The following is a 16,879-nucleotide window of genomic DNA, read 5'->3' as shown; positions in this document are numbered from 1 at the left end:
TGTAATTCCAGGTCTTGAGCCACACTTGGAGGCAAGTCTAAGGTGAAGAGCTTAAGAGAAAGTCTAGGGAAAGTGCATAGAGAATACTGATGTGAGAGTTGTGTGGCTTCTACTCAGAGTGGTCACACTGTAGTAAGTGTAACAAAAGGAAAAGATTGTGTTGTGTATACTGTTTTTTTTAATTATTTATTTTGAAGCAGAATAGTAATTTTAGAAGTCTTTTAAGCTTACTTTCTTAAATCCCTCCTTCCTTGTCTTGAGAAAATAGTCATCTAAAGAATTATAAACCTCTGTTGTGTCAGAAATGTACTTTGTGTGTACAATGTACCTTCCTTTTCACTGTGATTTTTTTATGCCAGAGACTGACTTTGTCTTTTGCCTCTGTGACTTTATTGGTATATGATACAGGTGAGAGGAAAAGGAAGTGAACAGGTGTAACATGAAGTCAAAATTGCCATCACCACATGGTTTTTTTCGAGCCTGGCAATCTGTATACCGCAGGCCTCTCTGCAATATCTCACCGAGTGCTCTAGATCTCTGAGGAAGTCAGAGGGAAAAATGAATGGCAGTACTTCTTGATTATTTAATATTGGGGGGCTTTTTCCTGCTTCTCAAGAGTTTTTCCTAAATTCTCAACATGGGAAGATCTGGTTTATTGTATTTCTCATACAATAAATAGCCTTTTTATTTATTTTTATTATTCATTTTGAAGCAGAATAGTAATTTTAGAAGTCTTAAGCTTTCTTAAATTCCTCCTTCCTTGTCTTGAGAAAATAGTCATCTACAGAATTATAGACCAGTTTCTTAAATCCCTTTAAATGATGCTAACCTACTATTTTTCTTCTGTTTGGAACCACTAATAGCAGGGACTGGAGGTACACGTCTATAACTCCAGCTCCTTGAGAGGCTGAGGTAGGAAGATCGCAAGTTCAAGGGAACGGAAACTTAGTGATACCCTGTCAAAAAATAAAAATGGCTGGGGATGTAGCTCGGCAGTAGAGTGCCCCTGTGTTTAATCTTTGGTATTGCCAAAACAATAACAATAACAAAAAATTCTTGTGACCCAAATGGACACTGCTTTTCAGAGTGGATGCAGCACAGTGATTTTAGTAATATGAAGCCCTGTGACTTAAATCCAGTTTTTGAGAGCTGTTATTCAGGTTCCAATAGTACCTCACATAATACTCATAACTGAGGAATGATTTTTGTCATTTCTCACTGCAACTTTAGTGTGCATACTTAATATCTGTAACATTGTTTGAGGAATATTGCTCAATACTCTTGAACAGTGAGCAATGTCAGTCTTCTTAATTACTGTAGAAAATTAATAAAAGTGTTAATCTCAACATATTGATTATAAGTGGAGCAATATATATTCTCATTAAACTGGGTCAATATTAAATATATTTTAAGTATATCAGTATTTTGATCAAGAGCAATTTATTTTGATTGAATTTTAAATGTGGGTGCAGTTTAATTTCATGGCAGTAAGTTTTTCTTAATAATGTTAAGATTGTAAAACAATTTATTATTTCCAGAGCCATATCATAAGCCAAATTTTTTTTTGCTAAAGTTACAGTAAAATCTCAAATGAATTTCAGAAATATCAATAACTGTAATTGCCACCAAAATACGATAGCTCTTAAAATTTTATAGCTAGTTATTAAGGCTGTTAAGCTGCAGATATCCACATTGAAAGGTTTGTATTACATCTCCTTTGGTGCTCTTTGGATTGGGGGAAGTTAAAAGAAAATAAAATGCTCAGGATTGAAAAGCATATTAAGAACATTTGAGAACTGCCAGTCACTCTATATTTTGTTGCTTGTTGCTAATGTTTGTAGATAGATTGAAATAATAATGATATTTCTTTGAGTGAAGAAGAAAAAGGATTATGTATTTTAGCAATGATTTAATGATGGATAATCCCCCCAAAAGTCACATAGTTTAAAATTTGGAAACTGAATTTTTCTTAGTGGTTAGGATTTAGGAATATGAACTCAGGCTGAGAACCTTGTACAGAACTTCACAGATTCACATTGGTTGTAGCCTGCTAATTGTAATACACTTTCAAACTCTTGGAAGTGAGAGTGGGTGCCTCCTAGACATCTCATCCCCTTTGTCCTCTCAGCTTGAGAGTCCATAGGCCTTTCATTAGCTATAATGAATAGTTTGTCTTGACTAGGCATCTTTGTTTTGCCTGATGTTCAGCAGGCATTTCCTGTTGGGCCTTTTGAATAGCATGATCTTTTCTGGAACTAGGCAATAGGAGTAATGATCCTGCTTCCTCTGAACTGGCCTAGGACCTCAGCTCAGTCTTGGCAGTTCTAACCATTTTTCAACTACCTGTGCATTTTCTCCTCCCACATGTTTTTCTTTCCTTCTGTGTATCCAAGTGCATATGAAGGTTGACTCCTCAGGGGTCTTCCCCCTGGTGTGTGTTTCTCTGCTAACATTCAATGGTGGGGGGTGGTGAGTCATTGCTTAGAAGTAAATATTTTGTTGATTCTTATTCACGTCAGTGTTCTGAGGTTCTATCATTTTCTGTTAGGATATGGCACTTAAAACACACCACTGTTTTAGAAATCTCAACACCAAACCCTTTGGTGCAGGGCATTAAATTCCATTGGTACCTGTGCCCAGACTTGCTGCCTCAGTTTTGACTTATTTCCCAGTCGAGATGTGAAGTCAGTTCCCATTGCTTCATCTCTGCTTATACTATGTGAATGCACGTCTTCATTCTAGGACTGACTTTTAGGGTTCCTGGCAAAGAATCTTCAGGCTGTTAGTGACATGAACACAGATAGGACCTAATGAGATGTGAAGGGCATAAATGAATTTAGACTGAGGTGTCAGATGGGGGGAGACTTTGTGAAGGAGGTACATTCCAGTGCAGAACCCTGTCAGAATATTGACAGAGACCTCATGATACAGGTTAAAAACTTTGCATTTTTCCCAAAACTTTAGGTGTATCACTGAGAAGAAAAGGACTTGCTTTGCTCTGAGATCCTTAGAGATCTCATTTGGATTACCTTAAGAGATTAGAATGGTGGCATGATCTGCAGAGAGGCCCAGCTTCTGAACTGTCCACATCAGGACGGATTCACATGTACTTCATTCGGCCTACTGTCTTCTATCTCAGGGGAATGGACATCTGTTCAGTGGGAGGTTGAGGCCCTGATTGGGTTCACTGGGAGAGTGCCACAGTTCCTTAATGATCTCTATCCTGGGTCAATGGGTGAAGAAACCAGCAGCATTCATACCAGCTATTTGCTACCTTTAAGATAGTCAAACAAATGCCACTGATTATTCTGGCATTTTTCCCAGCAGTAGTCAGAACTGCTATGGGTACAGACCAGGCCCACTTTCAAAGACTATTCTGTCTCCTCACTGAACCAGACCTAGCACTTATCACTTGAGTTTAACCTTAACCAAGCTCACTCTTCTGTTTTCACCTGCCAGTTGTTATTTAAGTTGCTGAGTTAACTGCAGGTACTTCCTTAGCAAGAAACCATGCTTCCTGGCCCACAAACCGATTTTGTGGCCCCTGGGAGCCCCAATGCTGGAGGTGCAGACTCAGAAGGTCTAGTGTGGGGCCACTGGGCAGGTCTTTGAAACAGCTTGCCCATGTCATTCTGGTGCACTGCGTTGGGAACTACTGGATGTATATAAATTGATTTTATATACTGTTTTCCTTTCTGAAGCTGTAGTTGTTAGCCAACTTGGTTTATATCAGTTTTTCTAAAATCTTCCCTTTTGTGCTCTGCACAGTTGTATTTACATAGACAAAGGCCTGGAAGGGGACTCAGGGTTAGTTCATTCAGCTAAATTAGCTGCACTAAGCTCAGCTAAAAGCAACAGATGTTCTGGTTGTTATGGGTTGTGCACATAAGAATCACCTGAGCATGTCTTCAACAGGCAGGAGCTTGACTCAGCTGCTGAGTCAGGGGCAGCAGGTCTGGGTGTGGAGGAACTGGGTGCGCACTTGTGCTTTGACTGAGCTTCACTGATTCTGATGTGAGGTCTGTGGCATTCTTCATTATCATAGGCTTTGGTTTAGAAAGAAATGTGCTCCCATTTAGGGGACCTTTGAAGTGGTTGGAAAGAATCGTAAGGATTTTGGGGGTTTGAGATGTAATGCTTTTATTTTCCCTCTCATCCCAAAGTCACCATAGTATTGCTTCTGTGATAAATCTCCAAACCAGCCCCACCGCCAGTCAGTAAAACACAAGAGTTCAGAAACAGACTGTTCTCTAGGTGCCTGAGTCTCTTCAAATTATCTGGTACATTGAGCTAAGCTGCTGAGATCACAGCCTGAAACTTATTGGAGTTGGTACCTTTTCATGGTTTTAGGGCTTTCTACTCTTTCCCCACCTTTCTGCACTTGTAATGATGTCTTCTGTTTTAATTTATTTTTTAATATTTATTTTTTAGTTTTTTAGGTGGACAAAATATCTTTATTTATTTTTATGTGGTGCTGAGAATCGAACCCAGTGTCTCACGCATGCTAGGTGAGCGCACTACCACTTGAGCCACATCCCCAGCCCTGTCTCGTGTTTTTAAATTGTGAAAATATAACAATATTAAGCTGGGCTGTGGTGGTGCATGCCTATAATCCTAGCTACTGGGGAGGCTGAGCAGGAGGATGGCAAGTTCAAGGCCAGCCTGGGCAACTTAGTCATACCCTATCTCAGAATTAAAAATAAAAAGGGCTGGGGGAAGAGGAAAAACCCCTTAGCTGTAGAGCACCCCTTGGTTCAATCCCCAGTACCATAGAAAATATGAACAACAACAAAAAACAATTATTAAGATGAGAAAACTACCTGTATCTGTGTTTTTTGTTTTTATTTTCTACATTATTCCAGCTTTTGATTCTAGACATATATATCTTTACGTTGCTGTAATTATAGTGGGCTATACAAACACTGTATCATAGTCCTTGTAAGTTAATCATTTTGCATATGGTCTCACTGTTAATAAAAGACAGAGCTGAGGTTTGAAGTGTCAATGCCATGTAAATGTATTTCCTTCCATTTTGAGATTGGGTGGAAGGTGCAATATCCAGGTGTGACCACATGGTGGTGCCAAGAACCAGCACACAGCTGTTCCCATCTCCATGGCCTAGAAACCAAACCTGAAAGCTGGGATATGGGAGTTGGGTTGGAGGAGGGTATGAAGAGATGGCTAGGGAGTCTAGAAGACCTGAAAAGTATGGTGTAGATCGTGTTGGGATTTGCCTCATGATCTGGTGTAAACTGAATCTGTATGATACCTGTTGCTAGAAAGTGTTTTCAGTAAATTTTGATCCTAAAGGTTTTTCTTTTTTTGTTGACTCATTGAATATTGAGTTAAAAAGGACTGATGGGGACTCCATTCATTGTGTAAATCTTATAGAATGTCTTCTAACTGACTAGTAGGCTTAGTCATCTCGGAAAATAATGTTCCTTGTTGTCTTCATTCTTAAGCAGTGTTGCTTCTATGGCCAGGGTAGGTTGGATCCTGGTTTGTAGGGTTTGCTTGTACACATGCACAGTTTTGAGAAGGGGCAGGCCGTCATCATTTTTAGAGACTGAGAGGATTGAGCAGTCACTAGACAGGGGTCCAAGGAGGTACCTCCAAGGTCATTGCGACCTGAACTAGACCCTGGTAGGTTCTTGACTCAATATGGCTGAAAAAAATTCTAAGATGCATCAAAAACGAGGCACAAGTATAGATTATTAAAGGATAGCAAAGGTATACACCCCCAAAGGCAGGGTGCAGATGCCTCTCACCTCTCAGAGAGGAGCAGACCATTAAGACACCATGGTTGAACTGTCTGGCTACATATAGGATTTTCTGGGAAAGAAAGTACAGGTCCCCAGGCAAGCTTTTGTGAAAATGAAATTCCATGTTAATCATTTGATATTTGGGCTTCAGAATATTTCTTGTTTAAACAGTCTACTCATAAATCAGTTGTGGGCATGTTGTAAAAATCTTTGAATCTGGTGATGTTGAAATTAATTATGTTTGTCCTAGTTGATCTGTTATAAGCAAACACTATGGTTTTTTTCTTCTAACTAAAGAGACAGGCAGGACTGGTCATGCTCAAAGATTTGGTTCTCCATCTAGTAAGGGTCTTTTTGTCTTACCTTAAGAGCCCACCTATCTGAAAGCCAACCAGAATAAATATTTAAAAATGTCTTAAGGATTTGCCTGAGCAAGAGTGACATCAGGTATGGGTGTGTGGGGGAGAGCGTATAAGAACACAGAGTTAAGTGTTTGGATGTTTACCACTTGGTGATGTTTCACATCATGTGTGGGCTATTCGGTTTAGTCCTCACAGGCCCTAGGAGATAGGAACCTGATCCCTGAGGGTGATGTCATTTAGCCAAGGTAAGATTAGTGGAGGATACTTGGGAAGGAGCGTGAAGGTGGAAGTGATCCAGCATCTGGTCTGCTGCAGTGGACTCAGATGAGCATTGCTGCAGGGACTGGTTTCTCTCCTAACTTGGTGGGACCAGCTCTCAACTGTCCAGAGACCTTGCTGAAGGCCATGTTTGCAGAACCTCTGCTCCATCTCCATTTTGTTGTCTCTATGTAGCCTCTTTCTCTTCCTTTTGCCAAGAGCCCATTTTTACTGGGAGTGTTCCCTGTCTGCCTTTTGGTTGGATCCTTGATTGCACTGGGTAAGCATTCAGCAATTTTATGCCCCACCTAAGCAAAAACCAAATTGATTTGCTTGTATGTTTTGTTTTAAAGCCCAAATTACTTGATCTCTGAAAAATCTGAGTTTAGTGAAAGTTTAATCTAGATTTGATCCAGAAGCCTAAATACAGTGACTTAAAGATTGTTTTTTATCTATTTCCAGGAGTTTGTTTCTTTTTAAAAAATAAGCCAGTGTTCTTTTTTATTTTCTTCTTCTAGGAATCTGTATTTTAAAGAGAAAAGAAAAAGTTACTCCCTTAAGGATGTTTTCTTAGAGAGCACTTCGACTTCTTTTAAATGACAAAGCTGAGACACAAATGAAGACTAATTCTGCTTCCTGCTCTGTGCACACCTTTCATTCTCAGCTCCGGGCATAATTGTCTGCATCAGTCTTAATTTACTCTGTGAGATCTGGACTCCTAACTGAGGGTATTTCATCTGCTCGGATGTGCCAATTAAGTCCACCCAGATAGACCATAAAAAGGCAGATAAGAAAAGTAAAACACTGAGTATCTCAATTTAGCAAATTAGACTAATCTGTAAGGAATTCTTAGCTGTCTGAAGTAGAAAACCTATTGCACTACAAAAATGCAAACTATATTAAATACCCAGCTTGGTGCCTGAATATATTTTTAAAAATCAAATTGTACTCATTGTGCTGCTGTTGTAGAATTTCTTTCATGGAGATTACAATAAGTGGAGAATGATTCTGAGGTTGGAATTTCACTCCATATTAAGAATAGTTTAACTCTGTGGTGTGTAGTTTTTTCTTTCCCATCAGTATAGATTTAAACTGCTCTAGGCTCAGTGACCTTTGTAACAAAAACAATATAAAGGCAGAGCAGTAAGGACAATTTTGAATTTTAAGCACCTCAGTGTGTGCTTAAATTTTATTGAAGTTTTGGAGGAGGCATGTTCATTTACTAATAAGTGATCCAAGGCTGCTCATATTTGACAATCCCCATCAATAGGTGTACCTTGTCCCTTTTTTATAGGTTGGTATAGGCAGTGTAGATGTCGATTTGTCTGGTATTAATGCGTCTCATGTGATGGTTCAGTCGAGATTGTCTGTGATCAAAAGAACTGCTATGCTGCCATTGCTTTTACTTGAAAAAGTTTGCTGGTGTCCAGTGAAGAGTGAATTTTGACTTAAACTTGCTCAGTGCTGAGGCAGGAAGGGATCATGTTATTGTACAAAGATGAAGGCAGTGTTTTTGCCCCTAGTGCTCATTTTTTAAAGATAAAATTTGAATCAGAGTTTTAAAATTTGGTTTGCCCTTGTATAATTGTTTTCCTTATGTAAGAAAAGGGAAGTTTTATGGAGTGGTTTTTTTTTTTTGTTTGTTTGTTTTGGTACTGGGGATTGAACCTGGGGCACTTAACCACTGAGCCATATCCCCAGTTCTTTTGTATTTTGAGACAGGGGCTCATGAAATTGCTTAGGGTGCTAGCTTTGAATTTGCCATACACCTGCTTCAGCTTCCTGAGTAGCTCCAGTTATAGGTGTTCACCACCACACCAGCTTCTGTGGAGTTTTTTGAGACTATATTATGTCATAGAGAGGACAGATTCTAGGGTCTGATTATCTGGGCTGGAGGCTTCATCACTGTCTTATTGGTAATCTTTGGCAGTTACCTTCATGTTTCCTAGTCTGCCTTTCTTTAGCTGTAAAATAAAAAAGAATAACAATAGTAATAATAGAGTATCTGCCCCACTGGATTGTAAGGACTAAATGAATTAATAAATGTGAAAAACTTAAATCAGTGCTTATCATATGGTGAAATCACTGTCAGCCATTATCACCTATATTTGTTTTTTGACTCTGAATTTACAAATATATACACGTGTACAATCTCAGAACAAAATTTGTCCAGAACTAGCCAACTTTACTTGAGGTGACAGTATATTCGTATGGGTTGGAACTCACGGGCTGTGGGATCATAAAATGGCAACGGTGATAATACCAAGGGTGGTAGAACTACAAAGATAATGCTCACTAACTCTTTTTTTTTTTTTTTTTTTAAGAGAGAGGTGGGAGAGAGAGAGAGAGAGAATTTTTTTTTTTTTGATATTTATTTTTCAGTTCTTGGCAGACACAACATCTTTGTATGTGGTGCTGAGGATCGAACCCGGGCCGCACGCACGCCAGCTGAGCACGCCACCACTTGAGCCACATCCCCAGCCCCGCTCACTAACTCTTAACTATTCGTATTTTCACATGCCACTAGCGGAAACAGGTCAAAGATTCCACAAGCCAGTAAGATGCTTGAAAAGAGTTTGTGTGAGCCACAAAGAAGTGCTCATAAACGTTGAGGTATATGAAAAGGAGATCTCTTTTCCAAGTAAAAGACAGTTTACAATTGGTACTATCTAGTGTGTATAACCAAATTATTAGCTGTTACACAGTTAATTTTATTGGTGTTATGCTTTTTGTACCTTTCACACATTTTTGTTAATGTGATTAAGGCTTACTTTTACAAATAGAGTATCAATAGTTGTCTTATTTCTCCTTTGAACACACTAGGGGGCACTAGACTTCTTTCCAGGGGACACTGAAACTTAACTGTCTCTTTACTTTTGAGGGCAGCATAAGTAAAGATGGCACTGTGGGTCCTCACAGTTATGTTCTATGGCAGATGTGCCAGAGCCTTCCCTTGGGAGTTTTCTTGTTTCTTCTCCTGGGACTCAATTTCCAGACTTCTTGTAATTCTAGATGTATAGGATGGCATGACCACAATGTTCTGTTCACTTTGACTGGCCTGTGTGGGGTTGGGTAGCTTAGGGGCTGAACTTAAATCCTGCCTGCCCAAAGTTACAGTAGGTGTTTTGACATTGGTTACTTTTAATTCACATTAATGAGCAATTAATTAAAATTTTTTGATTTCACTTTTTTTGTGAATGTTATGTAATCTGCCAAATATTTCAAGATAGCTTCTGATATTTGTGTAGCTTCCCAAATGTATTGTACATATACCATCTCACTTAGTCCTTAGAAGACCCTGTATTTGGCTCATTTTGTGATCAAGAAGACAAATGCAGCAGTGGTGAGTAACATTTTCTAAAGTTTGGATCTCCCTTTCTCAGGTGAAGCCCTGTAATACAGCTGTCTGCCTACATCTTGTTTTCATTTTTTTGTAGTTAGCACAAATCTGTGTTTATTATTGGGTTCTGCTCTAGTGGCCACCATTGGAATCTGATGGGGGCCTTAGGAGGTAGAACATCCTGTGGAAATGATACACTCGCTTTGTTTTCTTTGTGTCTGTGACTGATAACAAGTCTTTAGTAAAGACAGATGAATATGGGAACAACAAAAGCATTATTTCCTTCTTAGGAATGTACACACAATTTAGGACTAGTTAAATCCTTTTCCTATCGTAAGAAGAATTCTTTGGTAAGCAGTTGAATCTTTTGACCAGCCTTTTTTACTTGTCCTGAGGAAGCTTGGACCAAACTTGGAGTTTTTGATTTCTTCCCATTGGCTTGGGTACAGAAACCAGTCAGTCTTGTTACAAAGTGGACCCACTGGTGGACCCAAAAAGTGGAGCTCAGGTTTGAAAATATGTTAAACAATTTTCATTTCACTTATTTTATTTTTAATTATTTTAAAAAATGAGTTTTCCCTCTTTTTTAAATATTTATTTTTTAGATGTAGATGGACACAACACAATGCCTTTATTTTTATGTGGTGCTGAGGATCGAATCCGGGTCCCACCCATGCTAGGCGAGTGTTCTACTGCTGAGCCACAATCGCAGCCCAAGAGTTTTCCCTCTTTTCCTTTTTCTTTCTATCTGTTTCTTTTTCTTGTTTGTTTGTTTTTGGTTACAAGATTCTAAATTAAGAATTTCTTTCTCTTTGCAGTCACTCTCTTCCAGGGGTCATTCTTTATCATAGATTGTAACCATGTTTATTCAGTAGATAGAGTTAGGTGTAGGACATCAGAAGTCACACATATAGAAGAAGCAGAAGATGAGCAGGAGGTAGTCTCTAAATAAGATGAAACAGGAAGTTTCTAGAACCATTTCTGATGACTGACTTTGACAGTTTTCAAGCCATGCCCCTCTGTCTGCTTGTCTTTTATCTGTAGCTCAATTCTGAACTTAATAATTTGGCATTTATTGAGTGTTTGCCATGAGGAGAGCATTGTGCTAGTCTCTCAGAATTTAAAAATGCCAAAGTCAGTCTCTGTCTTAAGACTAATGGGAGACCAGATGCGGATTTCACAATATGCTAATACTTGGTGGGAGTTATAAAGGGGACTTGGAAGAGAGGATGTTAATTCTGCCTGGTCAGGGAACATTTACTTGGATCAGAGGTGCTGCTCTGGGTAGGGATTTGAAGGTTCAAAAGATGGGTGGATATGCATGTTGATTATGGTACTAGATATGCGGGTGGACAGAGTTGAGGAAGCCACATACAATACATGGCATAATGGTGGCTAGCCATGTTTTTCTACTTATGTGAACATTCTTGAATGCTGGAAATTCTAAAATAAATTAACTTTAGATGGTGGCAACTTGCTCTTGGGTATATTCTTAGGGTTCCATTGATGAGAGACCCATCATTTTACACTGGTTCTGATGCAGTTGAACTAGTTTTAGGCTGAGGTGCATCTACAGGTCATTGTTGCAGGATTAGCCCTAGACCCTGCAACCTGGACCAGGGTCTCATTCCTGCACAAATGTGGACAAGCCAGGGAGTGTTTTCTGGGCCTGCATCTGATTGGAATTGTAAGTTTATGTTTATTACTGGCTTCTTTTCTAAGTGGCTGCCAGTGGAGTTGATAGCGGGTTGAACGTGGCAGCCATGCGAGGAGTTAGAAACCTTGCCAGGGAACACCAGGCCCACTTCGTTTTATGTGGCTGCAGCTGTGACTATTACATGTGCGGATTTTTTTAAATGAGAGGATAGAGAACTTGAAAAAGTTATTTCTTTTCTAAAAAGGTAAGTATTGGATAATTTACTGCCCCCTTCTGCTTTCTCTCAGTTAGCTGGTGTATTTATTGAAGTAACAGAATTTAGACATTTTGGAGCCATTCCTAATGGTCTGGATTCCAGCTCACTTAGGCATAGATCTTGACTTTGACCTGCCCCTAGCCATTTCAAGTTACTCTGTGTCTGCATCTGCCTTTGTTACAGCATATAGTAACCTACCATACTTCATGACAGCAAATTGTTTACAAATTTATGGAAATTTTTAAAAATTTATTTTTGGAGCTGGGGATTGAACCCAGGTTCTTGTGCATGTAGAGCTAAGCATGTACTCAACCACTGAGCCACATCGTCAGCCCATGGCAAGATTTTTTAAGTACCATAGTCTTCTGAAGGGCAAATATCTACGTATATATAGTGATCACATTCATAATAATTTACTGAACATCCCATTTGATGTTATCCTAGTTTTAATTCAAATATGCATGTTCTATTAAACATTTGTGGTGCATTGCGTTGTCGTGTGCATATTTTGTTGCATTGTCTATTGCCTGTTTCTTTCTCTATGTGAATGTGGTAATAGTGCCAGCTGCAGGGTTATAGTGAGGATTTTAGCAAGTTTAAGTAAGTGAACGTAGTACCATTTTAATTGATTAAGCTCTTCTTATATTTTAGGCTTTGAGTCTTTGCATGTGACACCTAGTTTAACCCTCCCCAAACTCAGTGAAGTAGGTAGTGGTGGTCTCCCCATCACAGGATGGAGGAAGCGTAGGTGCTAACAAGATTGGTCGACTTGGTGAGGGTTAACGAGCTAATAGCAGCAGAATTTGATTCTAGCCAATGTGCACCCAGACTTTTGTGGGCCTGTGCTTTTGCATGTCTAGCCTATAATGCATATTCATAGCACTGCTTCCTCTTATGGTCAGATAGCTTGCTGAGCTCAAGGCTTCAGGACAACCTGGTTAATAAGCTGAAGAGGGCATCTTTAAGATACTTGATAGCACCGAGGGTGGGGAAAACTTCTCTATGTCTGTATTCAGGTGATATGAGCTCCACCTCTCCCTGGTATACCACATTCTGTATAGCCCTCTTTTTGGCCAGCATCTTGCTGCATCACTTCTGTGGGCATGCCTTAGATGGTCAGCTCTAAGCCACACGAGGAAGCAAGGAAGCGTTGCTGTAGCTAACAGAATCTTTTGCCTGAGCTACATATGCCTGAGATTCTATCAACCTGGTATTTTGTCTGTAACGTGTATGTGATTCTGCTGGGACAATTTGTCTTCACAATACTACAGGTACTTATAGGTCATAATGATTTTTCCCCACCACCTTTACTCATCCTTTGGCCAAACTTAATAAATGTTCAGTGCTTTTTGTCTTTGTGAAGCGGAAGGCACCGGGTTGCAATCACTTCTGTGGTGGCTTATGTGGTTTCCTAGGTACTGAGTTCTGTGGTGACATGATGCCTATATATTTTAGGAGGGTGAGAGAGAGGAAGGAGTAGAAGGTGAAACCTTGTCAGTGCAGAATGATGTGGTGGGAAATTTAACAGCCACAAAGATTTACTGGTTAAGTCCAAGGAAATAGCTGTCATCTGTCAGTGAAGTTTAATACATGATACTCTGGTGTGGAAATTTGAATGCTGTTATTGTGTCAAACTTCTCTAAATCCAGTATCTTCTGTGTTTTCATTTCTCTTCCTGTAAAGTCATCTTTGAGAAATTGCAAAATGAAGTCTTTTTAAGTGGCTTTGATAGTTTTTGCGATTTTTTCAATTTCACATCATCCACAAATTTTCTAAATACAAGTATTTTTTGTTATGCAGATATTTGGTACTGAATTGATAGTAAGGTTGGGTACTGAGGAATTATCTCATTATCTGAAACTGTTTGATTGCTAAATTTCAGAGAATGAGTAGCAAGAATTTTGATATGTGCACCAGGAAAAAAATACGTGTGTCTTTTTAGTTTCTAAGTTCTGATATTAAGGGTTTCATAGCCTCGGCATTATTGGCATGTGAGACCAGATAACTTTTAATTGGCAAAGGTGAGGAGCCTGAGAGTTGTAGGATGTTTATCTGGACACCACCTGCAGGATGTCCCCCTAGTCATCTCACACTTACAATAACCAAGTGTATCAGATTATCTCTGAGGGTAAAAGGGCAGATTTGCCCCCTTGAAAACCATTGTACTTAACTAATTTATAAATAACATGAAACTCAAAAGAATTGCAAAGACTGTCATAACCACTTAGAGATACTTCAGTTTGTCAATTGCATGGAAATAATTTTTTTTTTTTTTTTTGTACTGGGGATTGAACCCAGGAGCACTTAACCATTGAGCCACATCTTTAACCCTTTTTATATTTTACTAGAGACAGGCTCTCACTGAGTTGCTTAGGGCCTTGCTAATTTGCTGAGGCTGGCTTTCGACTCAAGATCATCCTTCCTCAACCTCCTGAGCTGCTGGGATTACAGGCAGGCGCCACCGTGCCTGGCCAGAAATAATTTTTAAGGAAAAAAAATACTAATAAAAGAAAGGGAGAGATTACCTTTAAAAGTTAAGTACATTAAGTTTTTTATATAAAAAGAACATCATTTATTAAACCTTATGATTGTATGATAACTATTTCCCTAGACTTGGTCATATCCTGCCTCTTCCATTTGCTGTTCTCAAAATTAACAATAGTGCTTCATTGATCTTATTTCTAAGTTCTCTTACTACCCTGTAGTGCAGTTTCAGATAACCAACTAGTGCTTTCTTATTGATGACAAGTAAATTTCAGCTAGCCCTCCTTTGTGTTATTTTAAAGAGTTGAAATTTTCAACCAGGGAAGAATTTATCAAAGGATGGATGTGCTTTGAGGTCTACCAGCAGCTCTCTGGATGGGAATGCCAATCTCTCTGGCAGTTGGCCTCCATGCTGGGTTTATAATGTGTCCTGGAAAACATTCCCTACCTCTCACTGGGCAGTATATAATCCTTTCAGTTCTCTCTTCCTTCCCTCAGACAGTCTCTATTTTTATTGCATAGTCAGTGGCAGATAAATGCCTTCTTTGTATGTTACTGTTCTCATCCCTTTCTGTGAGATTTTTTAGTTTGAAGGCATGTATTTGTATTGCTTTATTCCATTCCAACCATTTTCCAACATTCCAACAGAATGTCAGTTGCATGTATGCTGAAAAAATTAATTTATTTTAATGTGAATAGAATCTGAGGCTATTTACTGTGGGTTTTTTTTTAAAACAATGTTAGAGTCCATTTTAGTTATATGAATGCAAATAATTTGTAATTTAGATTTTATTCAATGAACACATTTTTTTTTCTGAGTGGTATAATTATCAGTCCGTTTTGTTGATGCTTCCACAAACTTCAGTTAAGTGAATTATTAGAGTATCTGATAAAGCAGTTATGACTAAAAAGTTGCTGTATGTCCAAGATACTGTGTTGTTTTATGCTAATGACTATCATTTTTAGTACAGAAATAGTAATTATAAATAAATAAAATGTTGTTATACTGTATTGCTGTTTTGGAGATAATTTGTTATACTGAAATTTTTCTGAATTTTTTCTAGATCTAAGTTTACATATTTTTAGAAATTTTCCCTTAGTGTATGCCAGAGAGGAGTGAGTAGTTTTGATAATGAAATGAGACCTTACAGGAATATTTCTAGGGCAGCTATAATACTTCAAATAAGAATCAAATTGAGAAGGCAGAAAAAGAGAATTATTTTCCATCTTTGACTATCAATAAAATAAGAGTAATGATGGCAGCAGAAACCGGAAATACTGTTCTAATTTGCCGTTTTTTTTTCCAGCGTGTGATCTAGAACTACCTATTTTTATATAACCAAAGTAATGGAAATGTAATTTTTATTTTCATAATAGGAGGTGGAATAAACTAAGACTGCAAGACAAAGAGAAACGTCTGAAACTTGAAGACGATTCTGAGGAAAGTGATGCCGAATTTGATGAAGGTTTCAAAGTGCCAGGCTTTCTGTTCAAAAAGCTCTTTAAGTATGTGCCATGTGTTTTGTCCTTTAAGTTTGTCATTGAGCCATTGGGTACAAATTAATATTTTAGGAATTACACATTAGTTACCTGTAGGCCCTTAAGGTACTTGGCAGCAATTTATTGCAAATACAAACACTGTCAAATGAAATTTTAGCCACATGCTGTTCATTAAAATTAGATGATAATAAATTGACTAAAGTGTGCGTTGGGTATGTTTGTAAACTGATGAATCTATATAGACCTATCTCAGCAGACTAAAAGCAACATATTTAAAAACCTCTCCATTGAATTATTTTTTTGTTTTTAGTAATTTTAAGGAACCAAACCGCTAATTCTTACTTCAGACTAATTTTAAAAAGAGTTGTATACTAAAATCAATATCAAGAGTTGTATGTTAAAAATCAAACCCCTGGAAGGGTCCCCCCCCCCTTTAACTTCTGTGTAGAAATAAAAAAATGTTCACATGATTTTCTGAGTGTCCTATATCATACCTAAGGGTATAATACGTTTGAGTTGACCAAATGTGCTTCTAAATATTTTATGTAGATGTCATTCTAATGTCAGAAGAGAAGACTTAGGCAACACCTCAAGGATTAAGTTGCTATTTGAGGCTGACTTGTTTCTTATGTAAAAGGGCTGAGTGTTAGGGATGAACAACTGCTGCCTGATAAGATGTACGCTTTGAGTCTATAGGCTGGGCATCTCCCATGATAAATGTAAATAGTAAGGAACATTTTCCATCTCCTCACTCCTAGGATTTACTTAACAAGATGCTTAGGAAGGCTTCTTAGGTGCATATAGGAAATTAAACCATTAAATAGCTTCTTTCTCTCTTTTTCCTATCAATTCATAGTTGGTAGCAGGATGCAAATTTCTTTCTGTGAGATGATTAAGTTTGATGTCCTTTATAGATTCAGGCATCAGCCATGCCCTAAACTTGTGGAAAATGTCTGCTTAAAAATAGCATGCTCTTTGGGCTGGGGTTGTGGTTCAGTGGTAGAGCGCTTACCTAAGCATGTGTGAAGCCCTGGGTTTAATCATCAGCACTACATAAAAATAAACAAACAAATAAGTAAAGGAGTTGTATCCAACTACAACTAAAATATATATATATATATATATATATATATATATATATATATATATATATGTATGTATATAAAATATAGCATGTTCTTTATATTTCCTTTCAAAGAGTCCATGTATATACACATATACATACACACACACACACACAAACCCTCCATATATACATGG

General features: G+C 38.2%; 1 protein-coding gene across 1 annotated transcript in view; it reads left to right on the top strand.

The window, feature by feature from the left end:
- Positions 1-16,879, top strand: part of Ercc6 (ERCC excision repair 6, chromatin remodeling factor) — an 87,510-nt gene that overhangs the window by 16,023 nt on the left and 54,608 nt on the right. The window contains exon 7 of the mRNA XM_026410857.2: positions 15,497-15,625. Coding sequence (XP_026266642.2) covers positions 15,497-15,625 — 129 coding nt within the window. The remainder of the gene's footprint in view (positions 1-15,496; positions 15,626-16,879) is intronic.

This window comes from Urocitellus parryii, chromosome 5, assembly GCF_045843805.1.
Source record: "Urocitellus parryii isolate mUroPar1 chromosome 5, mUroPar1.hap1, whole genome shotgun sequence".
Taxonomy (NCBI): Eukaryota; Metazoa; Chordata; class Mammalia; order Rodentia; family Sciuridae; genus Urocitellus; species Urocitellus parryii.
The sequence above is the reverse complement of the archived record's forward strand: the minus strand, read 5'-3'. Positions and strand labels throughout refer to the sequence as shown.